Source organism: Diospyros lotus, unplaced genomic scaffold, assembly GCF_014633365.1.
Source record: "Diospyros lotus cultivar Yz01 unplaced genomic scaffold, ASM1463336v1 superscaf1, whole genome shotgun sequence".
NCBI lineage: Eukaryota > Viridiplantae > Streptophyta > Magnoliopsida > Ericales > Ebenaceae > Diospyros > Diospyros lotus.
The window spans coordinates 3,311,084-3,326,942 of NW_026267104.1; the positions used below are offsets into that span (position 1 = coordinate 3,311,084).

At 39.1% G+C, this 15,859-nt stretch overlaps 2 protein-coding genes across 2 annotated transcripts; both read right to left on the reverse strand.

The window, feature by feature from the left end:
* On the reverse strand, positions 1–1,877 carry LOC127792958 (transcription factor ILI3-like). Its single transcript, XM_052323648.1, has 2 exons — positions 1,352–1,877; positions 1–895 (listed from the first exon to the last, which is right to left on the reverse strand). Exons 1-2 carry the CDS (start codon positions 1,469–1,471, stop codon positions 740–742), a joined length of 276 nt encoding a protein of 91 aa, XP_052179608.1. The 5' UTR covers positions 1,472–1,877; the 3' UTR covers positions 1–739.
* A 1,656-nt stretch (positions 1,878–3,533) lies between these two features.
* On the reverse strand, positions 3,534–15,343 carry LOC127792957 (RINT1-like protein MAG2). Its single transcript, XM_052323647.1, has 4 exons — positions 15,046–15,343; positions 14,856–14,957; positions 6,038–6,138; positions 3,534–5,958 (listed from the first exon to the last, which is right to left on the reverse strand). Exons 1-4 carry the CDS (start codon positions 15,341–15,343, stop codon positions 4,048–4,050), a joined length of 2,412 nt encoding a protein of 803 aa, XP_052179607.1. The 3' UTR covers positions 3,534–4,047.
* Between the last annotated feature and the right edge of the window lie 516 nt (positions 15,344–15,859).

Genomic DNA, 15,859 nt, shown 5'->3' on the forward strand with positions numbered 1-15,859 from the left:
ATGTTTCAACGTGTTTCCTTTCAGAAAATACTTGCACTTAAAGGGGCTCTAAATAGAATGAAGAAGGATGATATATAGCAAAGAGACAAAACAGCTTTCAGGTTGATTGGGACTTTGTCTCCAAAAGTGGGATTTAAAATCTATGAACTGTAATCATTTAGACAAAACAAGCAGTGTTGGCTGAGAGATATTGTGCATATCTAACATGGATTCCATGAGATATGTCAGTTGAAAATTGCAAGAGGGAAACTCTCTCTCGGGCTGTTACATAATATTGGTGGATCGTAAAATTCCTTGCCACACCCTAACATTAGTTTGGTTTATCAATTCCTTGCCTACCCCAAGAAACAAAATTTGTATAGATTATTGAGTTTCTTATTTAAAGTAAATTAATCACACTCTTAACTATTATTTTAATTGTTAAATAACACATTAGATTAGGAAATCCAAGACAACATGTTGTGGTCAGCTACACAATTAGAGGACCCTACAAATACCAACACTGCACTGAATTGTTCATTTGGTGTCTACCATATCACAAAGCACCAAATTGGACATAATTCATATATGTATATATATATATATATATATCTCAGATGCGACTCTGTGGACAAAGTAGTGAAGAAAGATATATTTATATTTGTCTGGTGTGGTGAGTCTGGTGATGACTTCTAACCAACACAAGTTTATATTAATATATATAAACATATATATATATAGAGAGAGAGAGAGAGAGAGTTTATTGTTGCAGCAGACTTCTAAGAATGTTCTCATCAATAGTGTTGATGTCCATAGAAGCCAGTAGTTGAGAGAGCTTTTCACTGAGATCGTCCACCTCTGTGTGCAGCCTCTTGATGTAGCTGCATGTTTCTTTCAGAATCTTTGATGGTGGTACCTACACAAAATATCACACATTCTATTAGTACTTTTAGCATTTCAGCAGCGTATATTTATATACATATATATATATACACTTTTCTTGAACATGCAAATTAGTATTGCATCTCTAGAAAAATTTACTGTATATATACGAGCTTAATTATCACAAGCTGTGTTTGTAACCATGCCAACCCTTGCTAATTATCCTTGATTGATGATTTTTAGTTTTTAACATCAGTTGAAGTTCTTCTAAACTTTAATAATGTATTTCTAATATATAGCTTTGCTTTGCTTTCTGCAAAGAGCTAAGATTATGTCATTTCAAAAGATCACTTCTTGGGCTCTCCAAGTACATGGAATTGGCATCTCATATTGATATGTGTGTGTGTATATACCCTACAACAAGGACCTTTTGAGAATTTTAGCACAAGCAAATAAGAGAATGAGAATTAGGCGATCATATATGGCATACCCTTGAAGTACTGCAACTTGAACTAGAATTTGGCAGTAATGCTTGTAGCTTATTGAGGAGATTATTGATCTCTTCTTCACTAATTCTTCTTGAACCTCTCGTTCTTGGGTTACTCGACATGGCTAGCTTCTGGAAAGCACTGCTATTTCTGTTGATTCTGTATGGCTGGGGGAGTTGAAAGGGGGGACGATTGGTGGCTTAAAAAGAGCGTGAAGAAGGGGTTGGGGCACAAGTTGGTTGGAGAAAGGGAAATAAACACGGTCATTAGCAACTAAAGAAAAATCAATCAGGGCCTACAATGTCCCAGTACTTCACTACAGGAACACAAATTAAGTGGGCCTCTTTGGCTCATTCTCTTCCCAGTTTAGCTTCGACAAACTTCGGCTCATTCCACCCAATCAGACAAGTATTGAAAAGTGTGCAGACCTGTGGTTCTTAATATGCTTATTATATAAGTTAACCAGCTAACAGAAAGATGCCTTGCTCCCCTTTGTTTTTGTGGGTCTGATGGGGGACTTGGGCCTTTGTTTTGTCCAATATTGTATTGCCCTCCTTTGTCTGCAAAATTTGACTTTTTGTTCACACTCTAACACTAATATTTTGGAGAAGCAAGGTTTTTATAAACTGTAAATTTTATCATAGCTGGTTCTAAACTTAGATGAAGAAGGAGATCGAGTTGTGTTAGGTAAATAGTGTTAAAATTCATTTGATCAAACAACATGAATTATAAACTTAACCAACAGTTGAGCTTTGAGTTTACACTCCCATTAATATTTTGAGAATTGAGACTTCCATAAAATTTGTTTATAGATTCTTGTTATCTATAATATATCTGAAACCCGAATGAAGAAAAAAAATGTGAACATTAAATAATTAACACGTGGAGTAAAACTTGTTAGGTTAAACAGCATGAATTTTGATTTTAGTAAACTAAAATTATTCACATAATCCTATATATATAATGAAATAAAAAGTTAGAAATATTGTCATTCTTTTCATGGGTCTACCATCCCCACTACTCGTTGGAGAAGAAGAGAAGCCAAACTACACTCTTAGCCATAAAACTTACCTGAATGCAACATCTGAGTTCCCTGTTAAACTTTGTTTATTACCATCTAACAGTCCAAAAAAATTGCAAATTAACAACTTGAGTTCCCAAAGAAAATCACAGTTGATGAGATATTCATCGAAGCCCAGTCCAAGTTTGACAATAACAATAGAAAGGAGACTTAAGCCGCGGTAAGTGGGACATGTAGGCAATAGTTGGCTGTCTCAAGAAAGCCAGCAGAAGAATCAACTTCAGATCCGGACATGGTTGAACACATGGCTTCAAACCTTTCAAGTAATTGTGGTGAAGCCTTAAATTTGCAAGCTTTGAAATTCTGCCAAAACACAGATCCTAAGAAGATGGTGGAGAATGGCAGCAACCCAATTAATTTGGCCCATCATCTTTGTTTTATTTGTTTCTAATCTAAGACGAGAAAAAGAGCAGTCACCTGAACAACTTCGTTTTATTTGTTTTTTTTTTTTTTGGTTTCTCCGAGCAAAGGCATTTGTGGAAGAAAAAAAAAATTCATGCAACATGGACAGAACTGAACTGAATAGAGAGTCGTGGAGGCGGTCCTTAAGAGTATTGATGTGACGGGACAATGCGCTAGGAGGTGAACGATTAAACTAGACAGAAACCGGCGTGTATGAGCCACTTGAGGTTCGGATGCTTCTGAGCGTGGCACCAATTATTGCTTTTTTGGCCTCATTCACCAACCAAACCGGACCTCGGCCTGAATTTCGGTGCCATTTACATGCCACCTGGCACGCTGGGATTGGTACGTGGGCGTCGACTCGTCATCTGCAGCAATATGATGTGGACAACCTACAAAAAAGTCTAGAAAAAATGGCCGTGACTGTCCGTCTTTGGCGTCCAAGGAGGGCCCTCTGCCATGCCTGCAACAGTTGAGGTCGCTTTCTTCTTCTCACTTCTCAATCACCATTTAAAAATCATGCCATTTTGTATCAGACTCAGTTGAATTCAGGCGCACCATCTTTTGCAAATGTTCTTTGCAATAACATTGTTTATTGGATTAAAATGTATACAGTCGACCGACCTGCTGGGAACCAGGCTTATATATGGCTTATAAAATTCACCTGGCTTCCTTCAGCAGATATTTAACAGGCACCCAGATCAATGGAAAGAATTAAATGAAACGATCTATAAATACAAGGTCTAGAAAAGTAAAATCATAACTAAATAATGTGCAAAACTTAAGTACAAGCGCAAGTAAATGAAACCTACAAGTTTGCCATGGAGACAGCCAGCTCAACTGGTTCATGAATGCAGGGTCGCAGTGGCTCTCCTAATAGTGCAGCTTAATCCCAGTGAAATTCAACTTGAAGCCATGCTGTTCTTAGAGTCCCGTGGCTAGAAGAAAGTCCAAGGTGGTTGAGCAGCAGATCATACAGAGGATTCCGGGATGAGAAAAGCTTGCGAAAATCGCTTGGAAAAGACCATATTTCTACCACTGTATCGACTATTATTGTGGCACAAAAAAAAAAAAAAAAAACAATCGGGTTGGTTAGTCCTGGAATTCAGAGAAAATTCTGGTGAAATCCTCCAGCTGCGACACGTCTGGCCTAAATTCCTTAATTTCTCCGAGTTTGATTAGTTTATGTCCACGAAGTGTTCTACTATGACCTTTTCACTTGATATATACCCTATTCTTTACAATCTTTTCTGCCTCGTTGACAGTCAAATGCCTTATACCATTCTCCTTTAACCATCTCTCCCCTCCTGTGAAGCTATTTCCGAGTTGCTTTTCACCCAATTTCAGCAACTTCAAGCCCTCGCTGACTTTGGGGAAGAAGCCTTCAGGCCTCAAACACCAAGCCCCGAACACCCCGAATAAAACAGCCAAATCACTAGAAAGTCGCTCGACACCCCTATCATGAAACTTTATATTGCTCACAAGGATACCGTTAAAAAGCCAACGGTCCAAAGCAATTGCTAAACTTCTCCATACCCCAACAAAATCCACCCCGTTCAAACCCTCTTCCAAAACTGACATTTTTCCTTGCAGATAATCTAGTGCTGCAATGAAATGTTTGGATACTGTCCAACCTTCTTCACCCTTTTCTTGCCACTGCTTCTTGTTCTTCATATAATCTCGACAGTGAGCATCAAAACCTCTAAAAACAACTGTGGATAACTTCTCAACCCATTCTGTCATGAACGCTTCCAGAAACCAGATTTCCTTGTCAAATATTCCAGTTGAAGGTCCTTCCACTGGCTCTCCAGTAAAATCACTCTCAGTGGCAGAAATGCCTAGTTGATCACCATGATTCAATCCCATCTCCAGAAAGAAGATATCTTCACACCATTCCTTCAGAACAGACTGACAATAGCGAGCAGCATTGATGGATTTTGCAACTTTCATCAGAGCATTGTCATCTGTCAGGGCTGTCAGCCCCTCCGCTTCAAGACATCTGAGAAGCAAGTAATCTAAAAATTTTTGTACAAAGGGAATGCCTGCCAGCTGGACAAACCTTGACCTCAATGAAATGGTTGGAAGTGAACGGGAGCGATCAACCACAGCTGATAAGCGCCTAAGAAAAGCATTAGAAATAGCAGGAGATTTATAATCTTCTGGACCTGAGAGAACTCCTCCCTCAACTTTGGTTGACCAGCTTCTCTCATCCTCCATTTCAGGCTTTAACTTATCCAACACGTCTGTAAGCTCCATCTGTGCCCACAAATCAAGCCAATAGGGTCTATCACAGAATACAGATAGAGAAGAAATTTTCTGCAGGTTTCCATCTTGGAGGGAAGACATGATTCCCGACTGTGCTACTAGAGACTGTACTCTTTTGTCAAAGGTGATCATCAAGTCAACAAGATGGAGCCAAGATATTCTACCCTGCGATGGAACACCAGGGATGCTCCCTTCCTCAAGTTGACCAACATAAATAGGAAATATCTCCTTCGCCAAATATGTTGACAGGGAGGAAACCATTGATGAAATCCATTCTTCCCTGCAACTGTAACCGGATAGCATTGCTTCATCAACCAGTGGCTGCAATAACTCATCCATCGAGTCAACATAATCCCTAGTAATCTTATATACAAGAGCAAAAACGAATTCAGGCTTATCAACCCACTTTGAAAAATGGTGTTGGGATGCAATGGCTATAGGGTTCACCAGCTCTTCAATAGCCCAAAGTGGCTGGTGTAAAGCAACTTCCCTATTATGTCCCTCTAGTTGCCGAGATTTTCTCCGTCTTTGTAGCTCCTGCAGGCTGCATAGTGCAATAAAATTTTCACCATACTGTTGTTTGAGGTCTCCTTGCATTGTGAAAAGAGGATTTTGCACTTCAGTTGGTTTCCTTGGATCAGAATCCGAGGAATTCAATGTGGATAATCGTGGTGGCCATCCAAGAGAAGCAAGAAGGGCCCTGTGGTCTGCAATTGCCTGGGGTCTCAGAATGGCTAAAGCTCGATCTACTCTGTGATCAACAGCTAAAACAAGACATGCCCACTGAGGATGTGTCTTCATAACTGAGGCTAGAACATCTTCAGTCAATTTGAGTGCTCTAATAGCAAGTAGCCGTGTATCCTGCAGAGACTATGAGTAAGAAACAATAGAACTGAAAGAAAAAAAAACAAATTACTCTAATCACTCTAGGGGCACTCACTTCTGAATTATGTCCAGGACATTTCCTTAGATTTCTGCTTACTGTGGAAGACACTGCATCCTCAATATCGCCAACCAAAGTGTCAAGCTTTAATGCTGTCTCTGAAATATGCAAGCAAAAGGTTGAAGGAAGTGTGAATTCCTCATTAGAAATAAAATCGAAAACATCAGGCATAGGAAGAAGTTATGCAACAAATGATAAGGGCAAATTACATTAACCAACCCTGAAGTTTGGCATAATTACATAGACCTCCCCTCTAATTTGAAAAATTACAGTGTCCTACCCTGAGGTTAAAAATCAAAATAAAATGACTATTTTACCCCTATACTTTTCTCTCCTCTCCCCTCTTTTTTCTTTATCCTCTATCAACAACAACATACAACATATCCAGCCTTTATCCCACTATGTGGGGTCGGCTACATGAATTCTAGACTTCCATGTATTTCTGTCTTTTGTCATATCCTCAATTAGATCCATATATTTCATATCAAATTTTAATGTCTCTCCCAAAGTCTTCTTGGGTCTACCTCTACCTCTTTTTGTGACTAATTGTTCTATTTCATCAATTCTCCTCACAGGAACGTCTCTTAGTCTCCTTCTCACATGACCAAACCATCTTAGTCTAGTCTCTCTCATCTTCTCCTCGATTGGCACTACTCCTACCTTATTACGAATAACTTCATTTCTAATTTTATCCTTTCTTGTATGTCCGCACATCCATCTTAACATCCTCATCTCCGCTACACTCGTCTTTTGCTCATGCTGGTATTTGACTGCCCAACATTCTGAGCCATACAGCAAGACTGGTCTTATAGCTGTCTTATAAAATTTTCTTTTCAATTTTAATGGGATTTTACCATCACATAACACCCTCGATGCATTTCTCCATTTTAGCCAACCTGCCTTAATTCTATGTGCGACATCCTCGTGGATTTCTCCATCTTTTTGAATCACTGATCCCAAATATCGAAAATGGTCTTTTCTTTGTAAGATTTGGTCTTCTAATTTTATTATAACATCATCCACTCTTGCATTTTTACTAAATTTGCATTCCATATATTCTGTTTTCTTTCTACTTAATTTAAATCCCTTAGATTCTAAATTGTTTCTCCACAACTCAAGTTTAGTGTTCACTCCTTCTTTTGTTTCATCCACCAACACTATGTCGTCTGCAAATAGCATACACCATGGCACATCTGTCTGAATATCTTTAGTGAGTTCATCCATTACTAGGACAAATAAGTATGGATTTAGTGCAGAACCTTGATGCAATCCTATTATAGTTGTAAATGGTGGCCATTGAATCATTGTAGCTCCGACGATGGAAATAGAGGGATTGAGAGGAGGGAGGGGGGGAGACAGCATGCCTTGGGTTCTTCAATGCCAGGGAAGGGGAGAGAGAGAGAGAGAGGAGGGCAGTTTTGGCATTTTAAAAAATTTATTGGCATAGGTATTGGTTGATACAAGTTTTAAACCTCAAGGGAGGTCTCTATAATTTCTCAAACTAAAGGGGAGGTCCCTCACACAAGCAAGAAAAAGGAGACCATTTCCTGGGAAGGGCCAGTTCATGAAAGCCAAAACCTTCTCCAGTCAAGGAAGAAGTAGATTCACCAAACCCATCACAATGCATAAGACATGAGAAGAGGGAAAATAAAGCAAAAAACTTGACAAATAAAAGGCAATAGCAATTTGCAAAAAATCAATGACCATTGTGGCAAGTACCCAATCTAAAACAGAATTATTTTTCTACATAACATTAAGGTATACATTATTTTATCTAAATATTGACCAATGCTTATTTCCTTTATGATACATTGAACAGAATTACAAAATAAGAACTCCAGTGCTCAACTTTTAGAAGGCTCAGATCTGCATAACAAAATTAGAAATTGTAACCGACTCTTATGCTTTGTTTGGAACAAGGCTTTGCAGGAGGAAAAGAAGAATAAATGTTCTAATATCCATGCAAAAGAAGCATGTATATAAGTTGTCATTTTATTTTCATCCTTTCCATCATGAAATCTTGTTCCAAACATAGCCTTCAGTGTTTCAATCTTTGTGCAGAGATCCTTAATGTCCCATGTGTAACACCCCGCTCCAACCGAGGGGCGTTATAAATGCGGAATAAACCATCATGAATTTCGGGGATATATTTTTTTCACAAACACAGCGTCTGTACATGAATAGTACACCAGATAAGTTCTCAGGAAAGAGATGTGAGTCACAAACGGACACACTTAAGTACCAAGTCTTTCCTTAGCTAGAACTTTCCTAGACATGCACATCCATTACATAACACTTAAATCCGTAATTTTCCCCAACAATTCCGATTACCTTCTCAGCATATCAAACTTAAAAACATCAAACTAAGACAGGTAATATCATCATAAACAAATGCGAAAGCTAGATCGAAACCTGATGTGATACATAACCGAAACCATCTTATACATAACATCAAAACTGTATCATCGTCTAACATCATCAAAATGAAATACATATAATCTGAAATATATATACTATGATCCACCTACGAGTTGCCGTCACTCCTCGGCAATTCCTTTCCCTTTAGAACAGCTGCTACCACCTGGAATGTTAGAATATTCCAGGGACAAAAGTCCAACATAAGATGATGAATCATCTAAGTGAGAGTTCAAAATGTTTTTATGAATGTATGCAAGATATGAAACAACATAATATCATGACAAAACCCGGCCCAAGAGAATCCCACACAACACTTAACCCTAATCGGGAAAAATGCAATCTCTCTAAAGGCAACACAACCACATTGACACATTGGCAAAACACAATCCTAGCTTAAGAGAGAGCAACGTCAATGCATGAACCCGGGAACCACTCCGTCATCATTACGTTCCCACTCAGAAGCTTACGGAGCACACGTCAACCTTAATCCTAGCCAAATGATGATCAACACTATCCACGTCCACCTTGGAAACAATACTACCGCGCAAGGCATCTAGGGTGGTGTCCACTCGCAGCCCCCTCTTGCCGGTCCGAGGTGGTGTACACTCGTAGCCCCGCCACTTGTCGACTCGCAAGGGTGGTGTCCACTCTCAGCCCCCATCACAAGTGGGTATTTTCCCTTGGCACGTTTCCCTAGTGCTACCACTTCAAGTGCCACCTCATAAGTTGACATCCCAACCCAAAAACACGCCAATGATCATATGAAACAACATTTCATGTACATAATTTTATCACAAAATTCAATGCACATGCATAAACCCAGTGTTCTAAAATGCGACCTAGGCGGACTTTTGCTGCCCCGAATACATGCAAATTGGCATCCTAGGCGTCGGGCCCGATTAATCGGATCTAGGTGGCGCCTAGGCGGCGGCCCAGGAGGGGCCTAGGCGGGGTCTAGGCGGCCAAAACGCCAAAATACAAAACAATACCTTGGCACCATTTATATATATATATATATAAATATATTGTTTATTATTTATTTATATATAAACATATATATATATATATAAATCTCTCTGTCAACTAGTACATCTAATCTGTTTATATAAGTTTCATTTGTCTTTAACTTTGATTTATCTAAAACTAACATGAAATTACATCAAAAATTAAAAAATACAAAAAAAAAAAACAACAGTCCGCCTAGTCCCCGCCTAGGCGTGCTAGACACTAGGCCCCAGTCTAGCGCCTAGCGCGTTTTAAAACACTGCATAAACCATTTCGGGACAAACCCGTATGAAAATAACCATGACAGGTAAAAACCATTCACATGCAGCAAAATATTTGCATGGATCAAATCAAGTTTTAAGATGAGAGCAACTTGAAATAAACAATTTTTGGGGTAGAACAACTCACAAGTCAAAACCAAGTTTTATGCAAGTAGGAAAACTCACCTTTGACGAAATATCAGGATACCTCGAAAAGCGCGCACTACCTCAATTTGCGTGCCCGACCTCGTTTTTTGTGCCAACCTCAAAATTTGCACAAATCACATCACTTTAATCCTCAAGGCACCCTAATCAACATTTAAATATCATAAATCTGATTTATCTCATAATTTCCTTATTTTCTCCATTTTTCTCTTATTTTTGCCTCTAAAAATCCAAATAACTCCCTCCAAAGCTATTTTCTCCATTCTTTCTTCACAACAAATCATAAGAAGTTATAAACATCAAAAGAAAAATACTGCTGGACTTACTCGGATGGTGCATTTTCATGCAAAACGAGACTCTTTGATACTAGAATCGAGACCTAAAGAACTCCAAATCCAAATCTTTTTTCACAAGACCTAGATCTCGATTTTAGAGGAATTTAGAAATTTATTTCACAATTTTTGGAGCTTGGATGCACCCTCACGCTCCGCTTGAAGTTGGCTCACGCGCCTCCAATCTCGGCCTGCTGCTGGCGCGTGTAATACACGCGCCGGTTGTCTTCTTCGCGGACGGCCGCGACCAGCCACTGTTTTTCGACGATTTCTCCCCCGTCTGACCTCCGATTTACTCCCCGTTTGAATCTACACCTTTCTCTCTTCGACCTCTACAAGATTATAGCTTCAAATGCGCCGATTGGAGCAATTTTCCGACTGGTCAAGCCCAAATTCCGACCATGCCCGATTTCCCGATCAACCTTCGAATCTCCCTCATTTCTTGACGAAACTCGCTCAAAATTTCCAGAACTCACGCTCTGGACATGGGGAACAATAGCCCCTTATCAGTGATGCTCGATTCTAACCAAAATACGAGTAATTTCTCCTGATTTCTCTTTTGAACCTTCGGCCAAACCCGACTATTTATAGCCCAAATTGAGCTTCGAAACACCCATGGCTGCTCGACCCAAGGCCTTAAAAGCCTCACCCATCCCTTGGATGACCCAAAACCAGCGACAATCAGCCTCGAATGGCCGATTACAGGCCGCGCCATTGCCGACCAAACACGGTTGGATTTCTTGATTTTTCAGCCACCTCGATGCACGCCGACGGTCAAGGCTTGGTCCTTGAGCTTCCCTGGCCCGAGATCTCGAGATCCCAATGGTCGAATTCCCTTGGTCGACGACCGGCAAGGTGCTGGTCGGCCATGGCTTGCTCCAATTTTCAGAAATTCCACTTTTGCCCTCCAACTTTGACTTATTGCATTTTTGCCCCTTTTCTCAAGCCCTTGAACTTTCTTTCATTTCCATTAGGACCCTCATGTTCTAAAACTCACACTTCCTCTTTTGAAGATTCCGAAAAATCGTTCTTTCGACCTCCCTCCGGCAGATTCGGTAAATTGCACTTTGGCCTGAATCTTTGTTTTAACCCCAAATCCATTAGTTTCTTCCTGAAACCACTGAAAGGTTGTTCTACACACCAAATATGAATACTCTCGGGGTTTCGTTGACTTTTCGGAAGCCCCCTACAATAATTCGGTTTTACAGCCTATCCCGTAGCTGCATTTTTAGCTGTACCGAAAACTATTCCCGATTCATTTTCTTTCGATGCCATAAATCATATCTCAATTTACTCGACACTGCCATATCATTTTCTTTAGGCATCTCGGCTCCAGGATACTCCCGACAGTCGATTCAGTCAATTTCTCGGGCTATTCTGATACCTATTTTCCTCAAATCTCATTTTTCTAATAAAATATTCATTTCTTAATAACCAAAAGTTCTCGGGTATTACACCATGGCTCATGTAACATGTTTGTATGTTGTCTGGTGTGTAAATGAGCATCTGACAAGCATTTTGCTAGACAAAAACACAACATTCTGACAGTTGTCTAACGCATAGGAGTTCACGTCCAAACAAGCCCCTTCAGGACACAAGCATTTTACCTAGCATGCGTTCCCGTGCTTCCTAGATTCTAAATCCTAAGCCAAAAAGCAAATATTAATGGAATGGTAGGAAATATTGAAACAAGACATTGTTCTGCATAACTGTTATGGCCATAAAGGTTATGTTTGGATAGACAAGTAAAAGGAAATATGAATATCACTTCTGTTTTTTAACTAATCAGCAATCTCGTTCCCAAACCCCAAACATGGGAAGCTGATCTCACAATCCTGGAGGACTAGAGTACAAAAGAAACACAACTAAAATCTAAGCAAATACTTGAATTTTATTAACACCAGAATATGTCTCATTACTCTGATTTCTACCAAAGTTCTTTATTACAAACCTATGAAGCACGACGGCTTCAAAAATAGATATTGCCTTGTTTAACAAATTGCACAAGGATATCAATAAATCTACATGGTGAATCACAATTTCAATATTTTTCCTTAGACACAGACAGCCCCCAGATGACTTGTATACCCGTAAGACATGCAGTGGAACACAACTGGGATTGGATTGCAAATTACGACACCCTTTCAAAAAAATTAAAAATAATAATAATAATACATAAATAAAACTAAGCTAAATTGCCAAACTGAAAAAGAAAAGAAACAAAAAATCCCCAATCAATTGTCTGGCTTTATAAGAAAAGGGAACACAGAGGCAATACCATACTCCACTGGCATCTTTGGACTCTGGTGATAACATGGATTTGTCAATTTAATTGCTTAGCCATAATCATTAAACCAATACTAACATTAAAATTGTGTATAAGCTAAATAAATATTGTTGTATGGCACAAAATATTTGGCAATAAAACACCAACATGTGCAAAATTTAAGCGCAATGGAGATGAGGATGTTATTATGTATGTGCAGCCATACAAGAAAAATAAAATTGAAATGAGATTGTTTGTAATAAGGTTGTAAAATGATTTGATCATGTGAGAAGAAACCAATAGAGGCTCTAATGAGGAAGTGGGCAGAATGAAATAAGTCTTCAGCAAAAGAGGTAGAGGAAGGCTAACAGAACTTGGTGGGAGACTCTTAGGTAAAATATGAATTATAAGAGCCTTACAGAAGGTAAGACCATACATAAAGATATGATTGGCAAGCTATAATTCATGTAGTTGACTCCACATAGTGGAATTAAGGCTTGATATGTTGTTATATTTGTGAACTAAATAAATCAACACCACAAGCGCTGAGAAAATTTTGTGTTGAGACCTTAATGAGACAAATACCATAGGATGGAACTATTGTTCCAATCCAAGGATCTACATGAACAATCATACAAGTATCGTACAATTTTGAGACATGACCATTATTGTTTGGATGATGTTTTCATGACCCCAAGGACACAATAGCAAATATAATAGTAATTGTAGTTTAACTGCAGTTATTATTTACAGTTAGGAGCAGAATAGCAGTGTAGTTATTTTTATTTATAGTTATTTCTTACAGTTATGAATTAGGAGTAGTTGGATGCAATGGAGTAGGGGAAATGGTAACTGCTGTAATAGCTTTATATATAAAGCTATCATACAGTTCTCGGAGATAATGGTTGTGAATTAAAAGTTATTCCTTTTCTCTGCAATTCTCCCTTACTTTCTCTCGGATTATCTCTGTTTCTCCCTACTTTCTGTCTAATTCTCCTTCATCTCTCTCGGTTTTCCCCTCTTATTCAGTCTGATTCTCCTACTCTTTCAATTCTATCCTCAAGAAAATCAGAAGTTAGGACCAGAGATCTGACAGATTTTATTATTATTACCTTTCTTGTAAGTAAAAATCATTAACATCCACCAAAAGGGTGATGATTCATGTACAAAGGTGAAGAAAAATAGAACCTGAAAGAAGGAAATATATGATATATGAAAAGGCATCTATATGATAGATGAAAAGATGAATCCTCTTTAAACCACAAAAAGAAGGAAACAAGAAATATTTTCTTAAGAAAATATAATGGACTTTCAACACCATAAAAACTCTTCTATTTCTTTCTCTGCATATGCTCCACGTCACACACAAGAAATCATTTTCTATACCCTCAAGAGTGCAATAGATCCAATACCGGGCAATTTAAAAGAAGCTGATCCACTACTTCCCTACAGTTCTTGTGCATAAAATGCCAATTGACTAAGATGTGTCTCCTCTTCCTCAATCAAATGTGAGGATAGAGCTTTCTTCTGCAGTCAAAACAAACAAAAAATAAAGCAACGTCTGGTTGACACTTTAGTTCTCCAAATGACCTTTCAAGGTATGCAAGCTTCCTCGTCATCAAGAATTGCAACATAAAAGGATTAGACAGTAAACCATGGTATGTCTAAACTGTGGTAACCAAGCAATGCTTAGAACTCCTAAGGGATCTATTTCTATTTTTGTAAGAAAATAAAAGATAGAATCCCTTAAAATGAGGATTCGAATTGAGAATTTCTAAGTTGTACTTGTAAGTATTGAGAAAACCAACCTGAATCTGATAAGATCCACTCCTTTTTGGGATATCGCCATACCAAAATGAGAAACAAATTCATTTTCATCATTTTAGACAAGCACATGATTATCAGTGAAGTGGTTGTACTATATGCTGCAGGAATGACATTCATTACCATCTACAGGTAACTACCGTGTTAGCATAAAGGACATTGATTCTGGAATTATCCCATGGTATTTTCCACAACTCTCTCATATAGCAAGCAGGAAAATTTGATTGTCATTCTTAGGATCATGCAAATGCACCTTATGACCATGAAATTTCTAAGAAATTAAATCATTTGTAGGACTTCTCAAAATTTCCAAGCTCTTGTTCCATCACCATTACTTCTGTGGCTTTATCATGTACCCTATAAAGCATAAACTAGAAGTCTGTACCATTTATCTTCACTAAAAGATCCATTTCAAAATGTCAGCTGTTAGTTTCCTCTTTAACAAGTGATTATGTAGCAATTACGCCTAAAAGCATCCAAAACCTTATCGCATTATCTAATCACTGCAATTCGATGAATGAAACAAAAAAAATAAAAAACCTTACCAGCATATTTTCGAACCGTTTCAACCCTAGCCACTTTCTTGGCAAGCGACGGCAGCTCCTCTCCGAGTACCTTCTCTGACCTCTCCAATCCCTCTCTCCCATCTACCAATTAACACAAAAAAAACCCTCGTATTGAATTAAGAGGAAATAAAAAATAACTAGATATACGCATGCATATATCTGTTTTCACCTGATGGCAAACCAGAAATGCGAGAAGACAACCGGAGATCTGTGAGTCCGGAATTGATGTGGCCGAAGAGACTGCCGATTCGATCAGAGTAAGAAGTGTAAGCAACGAAGCCGTCTTGGAGGCGATGATTGAGATCTAGGAGGCTCCGGTCCAAATCCCCACAACGAATCTCGAGCTCCGACGAAATATCGGAGGCTCGTTCGAGTTGGTCTCTGCGGCAGAGTTTGTCGTCGAGGAAGGTGAGGACCGACGCGGAGAGAGAAGTCGCAGAGGGCAGAGTGTGAAACGTCGTGTCCATGGCTCAGCCCATCTAATTCGATGGTTCCAAAAGATTCAACAAATACTTAGTATAGAACCTGTCTGAGGGAGAAAATCCCTTCCTTCCATGGAAAGGCAGGCAAGAGAGAGAGAGAGCAGGGGTTTGTTTCTTTTTGGATCTTCGAAGAATAACACACACTCCTCATAGTTATCTTAATTATAGACTCTGCATTTTACAATTTAAAAATTACACTATCATCTCCTCCTTTAAATAAACGGGCTCTCAGTCTGTCTCCTCCCTCCCCCGCACCTGACAGTATTCTCTCTTCTCTCTCCCGTTGTGACGACAAGCTCTGATAAAAAAGTCGTGGCCGTTGTAATCGAACGGCGTCGGTCATTGCCGTTGAATCGAACCCGTCTGAGTTCAACCTATAACAGAGTTTCAGCACTTTCACTGTTGTCTGACTTCCACCGAGAATCTACGGAGTTCACTTTCGCCGTCAGTCGTTGTCGTTGACGAGACTCCGTCGTTGGTTTCCATCGCGCGTGTATCTGG